The sequence below is a fragment of the Notolepis coatsorum genome (assembly GCF_963971535.1).
Source record: "Notolepis coatsorum genome assembly, chromosome: 14".
Taxonomy (NCBI): domain Eukaryota; kingdom Metazoa; phylum Chordata; class Actinopteri; order Aulopiformes; family Paralepididae; genus Notolepis; species Notolepis coatsorum.
The window spans coordinates 68,045,549-68,062,522 of record NC_140178.1 but is presented as its reverse complement, the minus strand read 5'-3'; the positions used below and the strand labels follow the sequence as shown (position 1 = coordinate 68,062,522).

Below are 16,974 nucleotides of genomic sequence, written 5' to 3'. Positions count from 1 at the left end.
CAGAAGGTACATCCGTGCGCCTTCTACTCGCGTCGTTTCCTCCCTGCCGAGAGGAACTATGACATCGGCAATCGGGAGCTGCTGGCGGTTGTGGCTGCCTTGGAGGAGTGGCGTCATTGGCTAGAGGGGGCCGAGGAGCCATTTACCATTTGGACGGACCACAAGAACCTGACGTACATCCGTGCTTCCAAGCGCCTCAATGGCCGGCAGGCAAGATGGGCCAGCTTCCTCAGTCGGTTCGACTTCTCGCTGACGTTTCGCCCTGGTTCCCGCAACACGAAGGCCGACTCCCTGTCCCGGTTACACTCCAAGGGGGCTCCAACCACTGAGGACCCGACTCCCATCCTCCCAGAGGCCAGGGTGGTAGGAGTAGTCACTTTGGCCATCGAGGGGGTGGTAAGGCGTGCCCTACGCTTCCATCGCGCTCCAGGCAATGTACCGGTTCATCGTCTCTTCGTCCCCGACTCGGTCCGGTCCCGGGTCCTCCAGTGGGGCCATACCAGCCGGTTCGCCTGCCACCCGGGCGTTCATCGCACGTTCTCCTTCCTGGCTCGTCGATTCTGGTGGCCCACCATGAGGAACGACGTCAAGGAGTTCGTACTGGCCTGCGCAGTCTGCGCCCGCAGCAAGGCCTCCCACCAGGCACCCTCCGGGCTATTGCAGCCGCTTCCCATTCCGAGCCGTCCTTGGTCACATGTGGCGCTGGACTTCGTCACGGGTCTTCCTTCTTCCCAGGGGAACACGTGCCTACTGACCGTGGTGGATCGGTTCAGCAAGGGGGTTCACCTCGTGGCCCTTCCCAAGCTTCCCTCAGCGGCCGAGACGGCGGACCTCCTGACACGCCACGTGTTTCGCCTCCATGGTTTTCCCCAGGACGTCGTCTCGGACCGGGGGCCCCAGTTCACTTCCCAGGTATGGCGGGCTTTTTGCAAGGGATTGGGGGCAACGGTCAGTCTTTCCTCTGGTTATCATCCCCAGACTAACGGACAAACGGAGAGGATGAACCAGAGTGTGGAGTCTGCTCTTCGGTGTGTGGCTGCCGAGAAACCCGCTTCTTGGAGCCGTTTCCTTCCCTGGGTCGAGTACTCCATCAACTCCATGGTCAGTTACGCCACCGGCCTCTCACCCTTTGAGGTATCCCTGGGCTACCAACCCCCTCTTTTCCCTGCACAGGAGTCGGAGGTGGCGGTTCCCTCCGTACAGGACCACCTCGACCGGTGCCGTCGGGTCTGGGAGATCACCAGGACTGCGCTGCTCCGGTCATCGGAGCGCGCCAGTCGTGGGGCTGACCGGCGCCGGGTTCCTGCGCCGACGTACCACCCTGGGCAGAGGGTGTGGCTTTCCGCAAGGGACCTTCCACTTCGGTCCTCGGCCAAGAAGCCTAACCCCCGGTTCGTCGGTCCTTTTGAGGTTCTGAAGGTACTCAGTCCGGCGGCGGTGAGTCTTAAGCTTCCTGCGTCCATGCACATTCACCCCGTTTTCCATGTGTCCCGGGTTAAGCCTGTCTCTCTCAGCCCCCTGATGCCTCCTGCTCCGGAACCACCTCCTCCCGAGATGGTGGACGGTCACCCCCAGTGGCAGGTCCGCCGGTTGATGGGCGTTCGACGGCGGGGTCGGGGGTTCCAGTACCTGGTGGACTGGGAGGGGTACGGTCCGGAGGAACGGAGCTGGGTCTCCCGCCAGCTCATCGTGGATCCCGGCCTGATCAGCGACTTCCATCGTGCCCATCCGGGCGAGCCGGGTCGGGCTGGTCACCGGGTGGCTCCCGTGGAGGGGGGGGGTACTGTGAGGTTTGGTCCGCTCCCCGCCACATGCTCCGTTCCTTTAAGGTACTATGTTGATTGATGCATTCCCCGCCACGCGCTCCGTTCCTTTAAGGTGCCGTGTTGATTGGTGCATTCCCCGCCACACGCTTTTGGAGCAAGTATCAATCTCATCCCGCAGCTGTCACAGTTTGTAATTAGCGCCCCTGAAGGCTTTATATACACAGACCTCCTTGCTATCGATGTTGGGTCGTTCTGGAATACAACTGCATATACCTGCCTTTCCCCGTCGCTGTTCCTGTCATCTTTCTCTCCAGGACCTTTTTGTGGAGAACCGCTGTGAAGAACCTGGTTCCCCGTTTGGAGCTGCGCCTCGTTATCTGCCCGCTTTACGCGTTGCGCTCTGATGAGTTTTTTGGAAACAGTCCTTTTGGATTATCAGTTTTTTGTGTGTTTGGTGAACACTGAAGAAATACCGTTTTTGTTTTGTACTGGACTCAGCTAATTTGTGTGTTAGGATAACACTGAAGAATTCCGTTTTGTTTTGCACTGGACTCAGCTAATTTGTGTGTTAGTATAACACTGAAGAATACCGTGTTGTTTCTCACTGGACTCAGCTAACTTGTGTGTGGTACACCGAAGATCAAGTCACTTGGGATTAATACTGGACTCAGTCACCTCTCTGCCTCTGTGTGTTCGTTGGGCTGTTTCTGATTTCTCTCTCTCTCCGTTTTCCACCGTGAGTGAAAGCTGGGAGTATCTGCTGAGCCGCTGCAACGTCACATGCCAATCCCTCACCACTATCTACTGGGAGTATCTGCAGAGCCGCTACATCGTCACATGCCAGATCCCCGTTTGTTTGATTACTGTACCTCATCCATCTTGTGACTCTGTAAATAAATACGCCCTAGCTTTTGGCTAACTCTGAACTTCCTGTCTGTGCCGTTGCGTTTGAGGTCGGTTACAAACCATAACAGTTATCAGCGAGCCATATGCAGATTTTGCCTAGTTCCGAGCTGAGGGTTTTTTAAACCTGTAACTTGTTCTTGTCATCATCAGGATACCACTGATGATGTGTGCAGTGATTTTGGTGACACTATACACTGTATGACAGTGAAGTTATTGAATCTTTTTGTAGTGTCTCTTTTCTGTGTTGCATTTTTTAGACGGTCCCTGGCTGCGCACTTGCCTCAAGGCCGACTGCACATAGATATCAATATTATTATTATTAATTGTACAGCTCCGAGGCCGGCTCGCCTCTTTAGGTGAAAATAAGGTTGTAGCTCATTGTCTACCTTACTATGATAGGAAAGAGGTGTCCTTTGTGTTTTAAAAACATTTAGCTTAAGAATTATTGACAGCGGAAATTCGAATCTGTGAATATCTTTCTAACTTTACCTAAGTCTCCCGATTCCGATACAATAAAGCAAGTCTTTGTAATGTATTGGATATTACATATAGCCTATAGCTAGAGTGTCAGCACCCTCTACTGGCCACTATTGTCATTCCCTGTATTGCGACCCCACTTGACCCATTAAACCGGAGCTATAAGCAAGTATCTTGTCTCCGGGTGTTATTCTTATAGAGCATAAGAACCCTAATATGCTACAGTCTTCATCACAAATCATATTCTCAAAATAATCTGACGGCAGATATTATTGCTGGCGGACCTATTTCGGCCTGCGGGCCGCCTAATGCTGACCACTGAACTAGGATATCTGTTGGGTAACGTGCGTTTAGACAACACTATTTGGGACAGACCACACAGGCTATTTCCATATTATTAGGCTATTACTTCACATAAAATATCATGTCTAAATGAAATGCACAAAACCAGCTCTCACATCACCGCAACAACCAGAACCGGCAGATTCCTCCTGAGCAACATCAGAAGGATCCGCCCCTTCCTGACAAAGGAAGCCAACCAACTCCGCGTCCAATCAACAGCCATCTCTCACCTCGACTACTGTAATGCACTGCTTGATGGCCACCAGATAATAATAGAAATAAGAACAATAAAGTACAAGCACTGGTATGATAAAATCGGGCACGTTAGATGCTGTAGGTCACATCGAGGACTGCACAGCGTAGATCACACCACCTTGACAGGCCCAACGGGGGCAGGACCAGGGCTGGCTCACCTGGCTGTATAGCTGTGTACCTGTATATCATCACACAGTCACTCGAGACATCCACTTACAGAGAGACAGGGACAGGGGTTAGAAGACCGACATCCTGATTATGTTCCCATCAGCTCTACCTTAATCTAGCACATAAAACTGAATTAGACCAATGCTCTGTGGCAGGCAGATTTATTTTTTACCCTAGGGATCGATAGGAGCCCCGCATTTTGTGATCAAAGAACACGAGGAGACAAGTATTGTGTAATGTGATCGGATAGACAGAGCGGTGCGAGCCCATTCAAAATTCTAAAAAGTGAGTAGCAACACTTTAAAGTCAGCTCTGGCCTGGATGGGAAGACCGTGTAGGGAGGACAGAATGGGTGTGATATGATCAAATGTTTTAGTTGGTGTGGTGCAGCCGCATTTTGTACGAGTACAAGTTGAAAATGTTTCAGGCTCGAGTTAGGTAGGACTGAAAAACACATGCAGTAATCTAGTCATGATGAGACAAATACATGAATTAAAGCTTTTTGCTATATTACGGAGATGGAAGAAGGCAATTTTGGTGACATTTTTACAAGCTCATTAAATGAGAGAGAGGAATAGAAAATTACTCCCAAGGTTTTTTCTCTGAGAGACAAATGAAGACAGGTATACATTTTGAGAGAGATGTCCTCAAACTCTCTGATTTGGGGGGCCAATAACTAGCATCCCGGTTTTATCTGCGTTACGGAGCATACAATTTGAAATAATTAAAGAAAGAAAATAATGGCAAACATGCATTGACAGGGCGGGCCGCGCCTCCTACCAATTAGGGCTTACTTGGATGACGTTTGTTTGTTTGTTTGTTTATTTACACATATAAAAACAATTACATATATAATACAATACAATCCACAAGGGATGTGTAGGAGAATTGCCTAAAAACCCTCTAGGGGCTTGCATGTGGCATTCACCAGGAAGCAAAAAATTACACTGATATTATATCAAGATAAAATATAAAAAATATAAAATCCCCCCCCCCCCAAACAAACACACACAAGCAGGTCTACATAGACACCGAAGCACCCATGCCATACGATTTCGGGTATAGAGAAAACAACTAATGCAGGAAGAATATATAATAAAACGAAAATACAATACCAAAATACAACAAGCCATCAGACCACAGTTTGTAAAGGGAGCCCATATGGGAAATATTGGTGATCTAGGAGATGAGATTTCAGTGCTTCAGAAAAGAAAATTCCAAAATATGTGGAGGCAAAGAGCTCCACAACTTTGACTCTCGGTAGAGTGAACAAAACTGAGATTGGGAAGTGCGGGAAAGGAGTGGTCTAAGCAAACAGGAACTACGTGTGGTTTTTTTAGAGCTTGTTTCTGCAGACAGTATATGGGCTCAAGTTTGGTCTGATGAGTACTACCCCCAAACTAAATTGCAGTAATTGATATGGGTAAACCATAGAGTAATAATAACATTGTGGCAACCTCAGTGCTCAGCAAGTGACGTGTTTTTCCAAGAATACCAATACTCTTGGTGTTATGGTTTGTAACCGACCCCAATCGCACAACACAAGACAGGTATGAGAGTAAGCCAAGAACTGGGCATTTATTGAAACACACAGAAAACGGCACTGTCCCTTTAAGGGAGAACACAAAATACTAGAGAACAAGAAAGGGGAAAATAGGCACAGTGCCTTTAAGAGGCGAGCTGGCCAAGGGGAAGGCTAAGGGAAGGCTAACGGAACAGGGCCGGGGCAAGGGACAAGGCAGGAACAGGGAGGACTAGGAGGACTGGACAGGGAGGACTAGGAGGACTAGGAGGAGAAAAACAGGGACAGAGGCCCGCGGAGGCGGGCTGGGGACAGGGAGGACTAGGAGGACTAGAGTGGGGAAAAAGGGACAGAGGCCCGCGGAGGCGGGCTGGGGACAGGGAGGACTAGGAAAACAGGGTAGGGCCTTGGAACAGGGCGAGGGCTGGAGCTGCTTACAGGGACAGAGAAAACAGACAACGCCTGGGATACAAGCATTAATGAATGTTGCTGCTCTGCAGCGTCTCCCGGGATGGTTAGTCTGGGGAAGCAGATGGTGACGTCAGAGCCGCTCTGCAGACTTCTCTCGGCAGATCTCCGAGGTGGTAAGCGGGACCGAGAGGGAGAGAGGGAGCGGGTTAGCTCAGAGTACAGTAGGGAACAGAGCAGGTGAACAGGAGAAGTGACTTGTCCCAAAAACAGAGTAATCCAGGTGACAGAATCTTCGGTGTAAATACACACTGTGAGTAAACGTCCCAAACACAAATCCACGTGATAAAATCTTCGGTGCAAATAAACACTGTGAGCGAAGTCCCAAACACAAATCCAAGTGATAATATCTTCGGTGTGTATACACACTGTGAGCGATGTTAAGGCCAAATATTATCCCAATGAACAGTCCAAAAAGCTGACGCTGGGTGAGTGACAGTCTGACAAAAAGCTGGATATCTTCAGTGTCTTTAAACACACGAAAAACGAATAGGATCAAAGACAGTCATAAAAACTCACCCAGGCGCTGTGCGTAAAGAGAGTAGGATCAAAACGGGGCGAGCGCGTTGCCACGGGGAACGGGGTGGTCCAAGCGGAGGTCTGAGTGGTGCGCGACTGCTTGAGTACGCGCCGGTACGAAGGGCGCATCTGGCGCGGAGGTCTGAGTGGTGCGCGACTGCTTGGAGTACGCGCCGGTACGGAGGGCGCATCTGGCGCGGAGGTCTGAGTGGTGCGCGTCTGCTTGGAGTACGCGCCGGTACGGAGGACGCAACTGGAGTGCGTCTGAATGCGCGTCTGGAGTGAAGAGCGCGTCTGCGCGGAAGAGCGCGCCGGCTCGGAGAGACGCATCCTCCCGTAGAGTATTAGGAAGCGATGCGCGTCTGGAGTGAAGAGCGCGTCTGCTGCGCGGAGGTCTGGATGCGCGTCTGCGCGGAAGAGCGCGCCTGGCTCGGAGAGACGCATCCTCCCGTAGAGTATTAGGAAGCGATGCGCGTCTGGAGTGAAGAGCGCGTCTGCTGCGCGGAGGTCTGGATGCGCGTCTGGGCGTCTGCTGCGCGGAGGTCTGAATGCGCGTCTGGGCGTCTGCTGCGCGGAGGTCTGGATGCGCGTCTGGGCGTCTGCTGCGCGGAGGTCTGAATGCGCGTCTGGGCGTCTGCTGCGCGGAGGTCTGGATGCGCGTCTGGACGTCTGCTGCGCGGAGGTCTGAAGTGGGACACTGGAATACCTCCGTGGAAGTTTAGAGAGCGCAGTCCAGTGTCTCCTTCCAGGCAAACGGAGACAGGAGGCGAAGGCTAGAGTGCATCTCACGCCGGAGATGAAAGCAGCATAACAGACAGAGAACCTCCCGAAGGAGTCTTGGTGATAGAGATATGATACGGAATGATAAGGGATGATACGGGACGACCTGACAGGAACTGAGGGGAGAGCGAGGTACTTAAAGCCCACAGGGGAACTAATTAGAATGCACATCAGGTGCGTGAAGGTAATTGATACTTGAAACTAGAAGTGTGTGTTCGGCACCAGACCAATCAAACACATAATGACAGGTAGTCCAAGGGTGTGGTTGCTGAAGAGCAAACGAACGCGAGGGTGGGGGCTAGTGAGGTGAGGAGAATGCAATTGATTAACAGAAAACTAAAGGAACAGAGCGAGTAGGCTTAAAGGAACAGAGCGAGTAGGCTTAAAGGAACAGAGCGAGTAGGTGAGCAGCGGACAAAACCTCACACTTGGCCATTTTTGTAGTTCTGTATCATTAGGGGATCCGCTCGGCATCACTCATGCACTCCCTCGTGTACGTGCACGCACACTGAATAAATTCCACAAATGTACCTTTAATACCAGTATTCGTCTGACCACACCCCTCGTTAGCTTACCTTCATAAGCAGGTGTGTGGTCACCTGCTCTCCTCCTTCTCGCTTTCACCACAAGGAAGTGCCTCGGTAGTACCCCAGTTTACATTGTGCTTAGTTTTTTCTTCTCTCATATCTGTTAAAAGGAAAAAGCTAAGTCATAATGTCTTCTTCGGAGAGTAGACCTACTCTTCACCAGCGGTTCTCCATTCCCGCCTCCGTCGTGCGTTTTGGTGCGGGGCTGCTGCCACTTTTCTGGTTCCTCTGGTTCCAGGGAATCATCCGTTGTTGAACGGGCGGTTGTTTTGGGTCCAGAGGATTTGCGACGCAAACTTTTCGCGTCTGCCCGTTCACGTCGCAAGATGGTGGCATGCAGGCGCGAACGGCCTGGGTTTGGGGAATTGCTGGAGACCAGCGAGGATGCGTCCGGCTCTGGATTTCCGATGGAAACTGAGGACTTCATGGAAGAGTCGGACGGATTCTTGTTTGAAGGTCCTGTGGAGGAGAGTATCCCTCCTATCCAGGAAACACCGGAGGGGGGAGAAATGGCTCCTTGGGACGCCTTGTTCGAAGATGTCGAGGAACCACCTCATCAGCAGGATGCCCTGCTATCAGCCACATCAGACTGTGGCTCCTCAATGAGTCGAAGCCTGCTGCATGTGAGGGATGCGGGTTCGGTGGAGGAAGGTCAGCAGGGGGAACTGCAGGCTTTGTTTCCCGAGCTCATGGCAGTAGCCGCCGCTGCAAACGGCGTGCCGCTGCCGCTGCCATTGCCTGCTCCTGTCCCTGACGATCTCATAGGTCATCTCTGGCAGCGTCGCCCGGTGAGAGGGGTGGATGTTGTCTACCCATTTTTCCCCTCAATGGGGGCCTATGTTCGTCAGGGTCAGGCGGTGTCTCACATCATGGGACTTACCCCCGCCTACGTTACGCGGGTGTCGGGGTTGGTCAAAGGTATGAGAGAGGGCGTGCCACGGCTTGATAGTCCGATGGCCGCTCTCCTCTGTCCGGATGTGGTGTGGGAACCATTATGCAAGCCGGTTCTCCATGGAAGATCGGCTAGGCGATTGGCATATTGGGGTGACCAGTCATTTATCGCTGGTACACAATCGCTGGCTGCGGCTTCTAACATCGCCCACCTAGCTAGATTTGTATCGGGGATAATGACGGGCGACATGGATCTGACCGAGGTCAAATGCGATCAGATCACCCAGGCGGCAGGAGCTGTCCTGCACCTTACCCAGGTGCTGGCCATAGCCTCGGGGAAAGTGCGCGCCCTGGCCACCCTGATCCAGCGCCACCTTTGGCTGGAGCAGGCTCGAGTGCCGGAGAAGAAGAGAACCCCTCTTCTGACGGCCAACCTCTCCGATGCTGGACTGTTCGGGAAGGCCCTGCGGTTGATGACCTCAACGTGCAGAGAGATGGCAGAGGAGAGATCCGTTCTTCAACCCCATTTTCCGCCTCCCGTCCTTGCCGGTGGAGTCAGAAGGCTTCCACGACGTCGAGCTTCCTCCGCCGTGCCTACCACTGCCTCTACCGCCACTGCTGGCCCCTCCAAGAAGGCCAGGAGAAGAGACGGCGCTTCTGCTACCGCCGACCCATCCACGACCGGAGGAGACGGTAGGGAACGTCGAGACCAGCAGACAGTTAACTACCGTCCCTCCGGGGCTCCTCGGGGTGGCAAGACTTGAGCGGCGCGAGGTGGCAGACGCCGCTAAGAGTGACTTTTTCCCTCTGTGTCCCCTCTCCTCTACACCCTCCCCGGCCCCTTATGATTGTGTTTTGTGCCATGTAAAATAAAAAAGTTCCCCGATATAAGGGGAACTATGTTTTTGGCCAAACAAACTGTGTGTTTCTTCAACAAATTATATGATGGGGTTGCGCAAATATGAATCTGCACTATTACGTTGAGAGATGAGTCATGTTGTGTTACGAGATTAAGCAAGGTCTGCAAGCATACACTCAGTCGTAGGAGGTTCTATTAGCCTGACGCTCCACATGCAGGTAGAAACTGGTGGTATTCCATTGCTTAAACAAAGTATATGTGTTCCACAACGCTGTTGTGTTAGTTGCAGTAATACTCGTACACACACGTTCCACGGCCTAGCCGTTACTCTCGGTCAGCGTTTGCTATGTACGACATAGTCAACGGGTGTAGGATTCACACACATACGACTTGTTTTGTTGTAAATCCTGTTCACATTTTGTGGGTAGCGGGCATTGTATTAGCTTACGCTATACATTAGCATTCTACCGGAGGTTTCAAAATGCTACAGTTGTTATTGTGTGTAGGGAAAGAAGGGTTTTTTGTGAGGGGGTGTCGAATAAACCCCTCCTTCCCACTTGGTTGGTTTAGGAGATTTTATCTCATTCTGCTGAGCCAGTCAGGGCCGAGCCGTTAGAACATCTTGGCAGGGAGGGGGGGGGGGAGGGTTGTCCTGCCGACTCCTATTACAAACAGGAGCCGTGTGCAGGGTTTCCCCCGTCATAGCAATGTTGCTATGGCGACGCCTTCCGTGAGTTAAAGAGTGTTAAGGTGTCGAGTTAGAGCGTAGGGCTTACGGGTCTGCTACGCTCGATTTATGTGTAAACTTGAGTCAGTTGGTCACGTGACTCACAGTTGACATGTCTTTTTCATGACTACGACTCATGTGGGAAGGTTTCTGGGAAGGTCCGGTCTTTACTCTTTGACTAAGGGAGTGACTGGATGTAAAAACATGTAAACGTTTTTTTACTCCCAGCTGTGCAGTTGGGTTCATACGGGTGATGCTTCTTCTTTATTATTATAAAGAGTTGGATGAATCTATATGAATTGGAAATGGGGGACCCTGATGAAAACTGCATCCCCTTAACAATTGTGTGTATTGAGCCGTACTGTATTGTACCCATTCTGCAATCTGTTGGATAAAGTTTTCATTCATTCATTCATGGAGTTGGTTGCATCCCGCCCCTCTTGTCGTTCCCCTGGGCGCCTTGGGGATTCAATAAGATGGTCTACATAGCCTATTATTGATGTGGATATGCCCGACGCACACATAGTGCTAGTCAGGATGTTCTGCTGGACATTAGGAAACTGACTGGCGCGCCTTGGTTGCTTGGGGTTAAAACAGCATTTTTATAAAGCAATTGGGATGGGGGTTTTCCTCTTCCGACGACCTGTGTGGTTGTCGACGGGTTCTCGTTCATATCAGGGGATGATAACGGAATGGATCTGAACATATGTAGAAGGGTCTCACGCCCTGGGGGTGGGCCACCGGGCGCGGTTCGCACCGAACGTCTGAGTGGCGCCTTCTTTTAATGTTTAAGATCAACACGCATATCTGCTCCTTCTCCTGGAGTTGGCATGTCGGCGTGGTTAGGGCACAGGACTGGTTCTGGTCACGCTGGTCCGGATCAGTTAAACCCGTTGTCCGCCGGGGATGCAGATCTGCTGTTCTGGTACCCTGAGGGACTTGGGCTTTTTTCAGGGGGAAAAATGCTAGGTCGGTCCGGGTGTCGCAGGGTTAAGCGCTATGGAACCCTTGTTGGGTGCATTGTATTCTACACTGTCGTAATGGCTTACGGCCGTGCCACCTGTACACGCCCGATCTCGTCGGATCTCGGCCGCTACGCAGGTTGGTCTTGGTTAGTACTTGGTTGGGTGACCTCCTGGGAATACCAAGTACGGGGTGTTGGGGCTGGTTTTCCATTCTTGCGCTCTTCTCTTACGCATGGCGAAGAGGGGCCTGTTGGAGTGGTCTTTGACCTCCTCGGGGGACCCTGTGCTCCCCGTATCACCGGGCCCGGTCCGAAGCAATGTTTTCATTGACCCGTAGGCCCGGGATAACCCTGTTGGAAACTGGAACACGGGTACTACGGCAGTGCCGCAGGTATGTTTTGGAGTTTTTTCCTGGGGGGTTATGGGACCAACCACCGCATAGGGTAACGACTAGGTGGTTGGTTCTCTGGTGTGTTGGAGCAGTGTCAACTCCCGGGTTAACCGGTTGAGGGTGCCCCTGCACGTTCATGACGTCTGCCAATCGTGTCAGCCTTCTCTGCCTCAACCCCTCTGGGTGGGGGTTTTTAAATGGAGGCTTGGTCATGCAACAACGCCAGCATGCGCCCCTTCCGCCGGGGCGGCTGTGTTTAGCTGTCCCCTCTGGCGCCTGTCTCGTCCGCAGTCTCCAGGCTCGGGTTAACAGCCTGTTGCCTGGTTTTTCCCCGGTGCGCTGCCTGCTTCCGTTGGTTAACCTTTTTGTGTGCTTACGGCCATGCTGACTGCCTGTTCTGCAGGGTCAGTGTGCCAGGTGGTGTACTATTGGGGGAACAGGGCCCGCTCGGCTGAGGGGCCTTTGTTCGAATACGCTGGCGATGTGGGGGGCGGGGTCACTAAGTGCCCACCTGGTGGGGTCTTGATGCTGGCATCATGGACTTCTCCGGGCCCCCGTTTCAGGGGGTCCAGTCCCTTTGGTAGGTCTGGGCCTTCCTTCGCGCTCCGCTGCTACAGCCTTGCCACGGGGTTGGGTTTGCCCTTGACCCCGTGTTTTCTGGGGGCAGTAATGAGGTTGTTCCCTCCGTTCGTTCCCGGGTGGCATGGGGGTTGTGCGTGTGTGTAGTCGTGGGGTCAGGCCACGGCTGCTCACCCTGTGCGTTGAGTTGCTTGAGTGCCTCTTCGCACGGTCGGGTCCGTCGCCCTCCCGGGAAACCTCTAATAGGGGGGGTGCCCTCCATTAGGGGGGGTCGGGGGGGCTCGGCCCTCCCTGTTCTGATGGTTGTGGGGGGCCTTCAGCGGGGTGTATTTGTCGGCCGGTGGCTCCGCTCGGCCTCCCTATGTGCATGAGTGATGCCGAGCGGATCCCCTAATGATACAGAACGTTAGGTTATGACTATAACCAAGTTCTGTTAATTAGGGGTGACGCTCGGCATCCGACGCCGCTGCAGCCCTTGACCTCACCTTGTGGTGAAAGCTTGGGAAGGAGGAGAGCAGGTGACCACACACCTGCTTATGAAGGTAAGCTAACGAGGGGTGTGGTCAGACGAATACTGGTATTAAAGGTACATTTGTGGAATTTATTCAGTGCGCATGCACGTACGCGAGGGAGTGCATGAGTGATGCAGAGCGTCACCCCTAATTAACAGAACTTGGTTATAGTCATAACCTAACGTTATGGCTGTGATATGAGGTTTCTATGATACTGATTCATCAAGCAGAACACCAAGGAATCGTGTAGAACACACCCTAGCTATGGGGATGTCATTGATCACTACTTTAGATGAGGAGTTAAAAATCACAGATTTGATTTTTTTTTTTTTTTTTTTTTTATGTTTTAATGTTTAGTGATAATTTGTTGCATTTAAACCAAATTGATAGTTTGTTAAGTTCTTCATTTATGACCCTAATGATGGTATCAGGATCTTTATGTGAATAGAATACACTTGTGTCATCTGCAAATACATTTTTCGACAGCCTGTCTGAGAGGTCATTAATTATAACAAAAATAGCAAAGGCCCAATAATTGAACCTTGGGGCAGACCGCAAAGTAAAGGAAGAAAAGGAGAATTGATCCCATTATAGGATACAGGACTGATGTCTATCTTTAAGGTAACTGGTGAACCATAGCAGTGCATTGTTTTTTATTCCAAGATGTGAGAGCTTCTGCAGGAGGATATGGTGATTGACTGTATCAACCAAGATGTACAGTAGTTAGTCATTTGGTCACAAATCCAACTAGAGGGAGGAAATGGAACCCAAGACAGGAACCCAGTACAGGAAGCAGAGGCAGCTCTTAGGTTTACAGACATTGTAGGTTAGGTGCAACAAGACCACAGGACTAACAGACGATAGTTATTTATTTGAGTGGCATTGTCCTTTTTAAATTGTAAGAGAAGACCTGAAAAACAGGTCTCTTGCCATTTGAGGAATGCCAGTGATGTAACCCTATTGTCTGTGAGACCACGTGATCATAACGTCTGAAAGGGGAGATGCCTGAGCCCAGTGCCTGTGATTATTCTTCATTCCCAGTTTGCCTTGTGTCTGAACAAACTCAAACGCTCATTGTAACTTAGCTTTCTGAACTATGACTATGAAGATATTGATTTGTTGTATGATTTGTTCATTTCAGCTGCTTGCTGCACAACCTCAAGGTGTGGATCGCTGTAAGTATAAGGAAAGACAACTACTTCTCTATTACTACCAAAGTCAATTGGCCTGCTCTTTCAAGACGTTGGCTTAGTCAATTGTATGTTTGTATCTATAAAGATTTTCTGTGTGTGTGTGTGTGTGTGTGTGTGTGTGTGTGTGTGTGTGTGTGTGTGTGTGTGTGTGTGTGTGTGTTATTGATTTATTTGATTGATTGATTGATTGATTGCAGAATGGGTACAGTACAGCTCAATACACACAATTGTTAAGGGGATGCAGACCAGAGAAATACTTTCGTCTTGTTTACATCAGGGTCCCCCATTTTCAATTCATCAGGACATATATGACATACATGACATACAGATAGACAGTACTGCTACATCTATACATTTATGACATACCAGATTTGCAAATACAGTACTGTTTGTGATACAAAAAGAGTCAAGAAAAGGGAGTATATACATTTGACGTAGAAACTGTACATTGGAGGAGGTTGGGTGGGGTTGTGTGGGGGGGGGTTGGGTACATTGGGATATTGACAACCATACTGGGTAATTTACATTGGAGGTGGTTGGGGGGGGGGGGAGAAACACTGTATAAACAAGCAAAACTGTACATTGGGGGGGGGGGGGGGAGAGACACTGTACAAACAAGCAAAATTGTTTGTTTGCATTGGAATATTGACAAAACCATACTAGGTAAATTACTGTACATTGGAGGGGGTTGGGTTAGGACATTTACAGGGACCAGTTTCGAATTGCAGTCTCCCGTAGGTGTCCCTTGAGAGTGGTTTTGAAAGTGGGTAGTGATTCACATTCCTTTACAGCTTTAGGTAGGGCGTTCCACATTGATGTGGCATAATTGCGAAACGTGTTTAGTCCCTTGTTTGAGCCGAATCTGATTTGTGGAGCTCCCTCTGGTGTTGTGATCGTGGTATTCACTGACCTTTGGGAAGTATTTTGACATGTACATGGGTACCTTGGTCGTGTAGTGTATCTTGTAGACCAGGCCCATTGCAAGTTGCTGTACTCTGTCGTCTACTCTAAGTAGGGATGCTCGATATTGGCTTTTTTACCGATACCGATATTCCGATATTGTCAAACACTTAATTTCCGATACCGATATCAACCGATATCAACCGATACCGATATATGCAGGGTTTCCCACCCCAAAAAACGGAATAATTTCAGGTAACTAATCATTTCACTGGATATATATATAACAAATATTGTTATTGTTTTTTTCTTTTTTTAAACCGATACCGATATTTTCCGATATCACATTTTACTGCCGATATCGGCCGATAATATCGGTCGGCCGATAATATCGGACATCCCTAACTCTAAGCCATCCTAGGTTGTCAAAGTGGGCAGGGGTGAGGTGGGTTCTAGGAGTAAGGTCAAGCAGTAGTCTGACCAGTTTGTTTTGAGATGTTTGTAATTTTGTTTTTAGCGCCTTTGAGGTGCTTTGGTACCATGAGGTGCAAGCATAGTCGTAGTACCCTTGAATGAGTGCTCCTGCCAGAGTCTTCAGGGTATTCTTGTTTACCAGAGAGGAGATCCGGTACAAGAATCGAGTTTGTTGGTTGACTTTTTTTTATTACATTGGATGCCATTTTGTCACAGGAGAGATTAGCCTCTAGGATGGAACCCAGGTAGGTAATTTCATCTTTCCTTGTGACAATATTGTCACCCACTGTAACTGAGAAGCTGTCGGTCTTGCTGAGTTTGTGTGTGTGTGTGTGTGTGTGTGTGTGTGTGTGTGTGTGTGTGTGTGTGTGTGTGTGTGTGTGTGTGTGTGTGTGTGTGTGTGTGTGTGTGTGTGTGTGTGTGTGTGTGTGTGTGTGTGTGTGTGTGTGTGTGTGTGTGTGTGTGTGTGTGTGTGTGTGTGTGTGTGTGTGTGTGTGTGTGTGTGTGTGTGTGTGTGTGTGTGAAATCCCGTAATTTACACATTGGATAGTCATGCTCGTTTTTGTACATGCATAAATAGGCTGTGAAATAGTCTACACATCTAACCTGTTTACTTTCTCTCTTTCACAGACACCTATTGTGAGAGTTGTCTGACAACAGCAAAAGGTAGGATAGCTACATATTCAACTTGTGACTGGAAATTGTCAAGTGGACAATTAAGCAGCAGGCAGTTAGACAAGTGCAACACATGGTTGTTCTATAATCACTGTGTGACCATAGTTAGTTAGTCTATAGGCATTATAGGCATATCTTTGCTAAATATTGATTTGTGGCACCCTCATACAGAAATAAGCATTTCATCATAAAGTATTCTGTATTTTGTTGTGACATATAATAAACAAACTTGAAACAAACTTGAAACTCTTTTCTCTAAAAAGCAACATGGAGACAAAGATAGACAGAGGAATTTGCTTATTTAATAATATGTGATATGTTGCTCTCTTTTGTCCTAGAAATTGAGAGTGTCATGAAGAAAGTCCCGGCAGAAAACAGACAGAGGGTGGTTGAGAAGTTGATTGGTGGAGATGTGTGTAAGAGACCTCCGTTCCACACTCGTGATCTGTCCAGAGACATAATGGCATCCTCTTGCAAGCACCTTCTAGGTAAGAATGCCAGGGTGTGGTAAAAGCAGTCTCACACAATGTTGATTTTTATACAGACTCATTCTTTCAATGAATTCCCATTCAGATGATCGCTATGAGCAATTCCATGCAGTTTTGTTGAATAAAGAGCCACAGCGTCTGGACATCGTCCTGTGTTATGAGCAGTCTACAGCATGTGTAGGCGTCAAACGCCACTCTTTTCAGGTAGGCTTAGTGCAACCAGTGCCAATTATAAGCCTATGAAACCATTTAAATCAATTGCTATTTAGAAATTTTATCTTTTGATAAAACATTGCATTTCTCTTTTTGACAGAAGTCCAAAGCCAATTTTGACAGTGAGATTGACACCCTACTCCGGATCAATGAGGCAAATGTGCGCATCGCCCAACCTATAAGCTCAAAAGATGAGTTATGAGGCGGCCAACTATTGCATGTGACTGGAAATAAATACTTTTTTTTGTTTGTTTTATATTGTCATACATCAATGTTTGATGTTTCAACAGAATAAAAACATGAAAATCTGAGAGAAA

The 16,974-nt window shown here is 49.5% G+C and overlaps 1 protein-coding gene across 1 annotated transcript; it reads left to right on the top strand.

Annotated features, from left to right (window-relative positions):
- The first annotated feature begins 13,733 nt into the window (after nucleotides 1-13,733).
- LOC311240190 (uncharacterized protein) lies at nucleotides 13,734-16,974 on the top strand. The gene is made up of 5 exons (XM_084328734.1): nucleotides 13,734-13,889; nucleotides 15,912-15,947; nucleotides 16,295-16,444; nucleotides 16,530-16,648; nucleotides 16,758-16,974. Exons 1-5 carry the CDS (start codon nucleotides 13,811-13,813, stop codon nucleotides 16,857-16,859), a joined length of 486 nt encoding a protein of 161 aa, XP_084184860.1. The 5' UTR covers nucleotides 13,734-13,810; the 3' UTR covers nucleotides 16,860-16,974.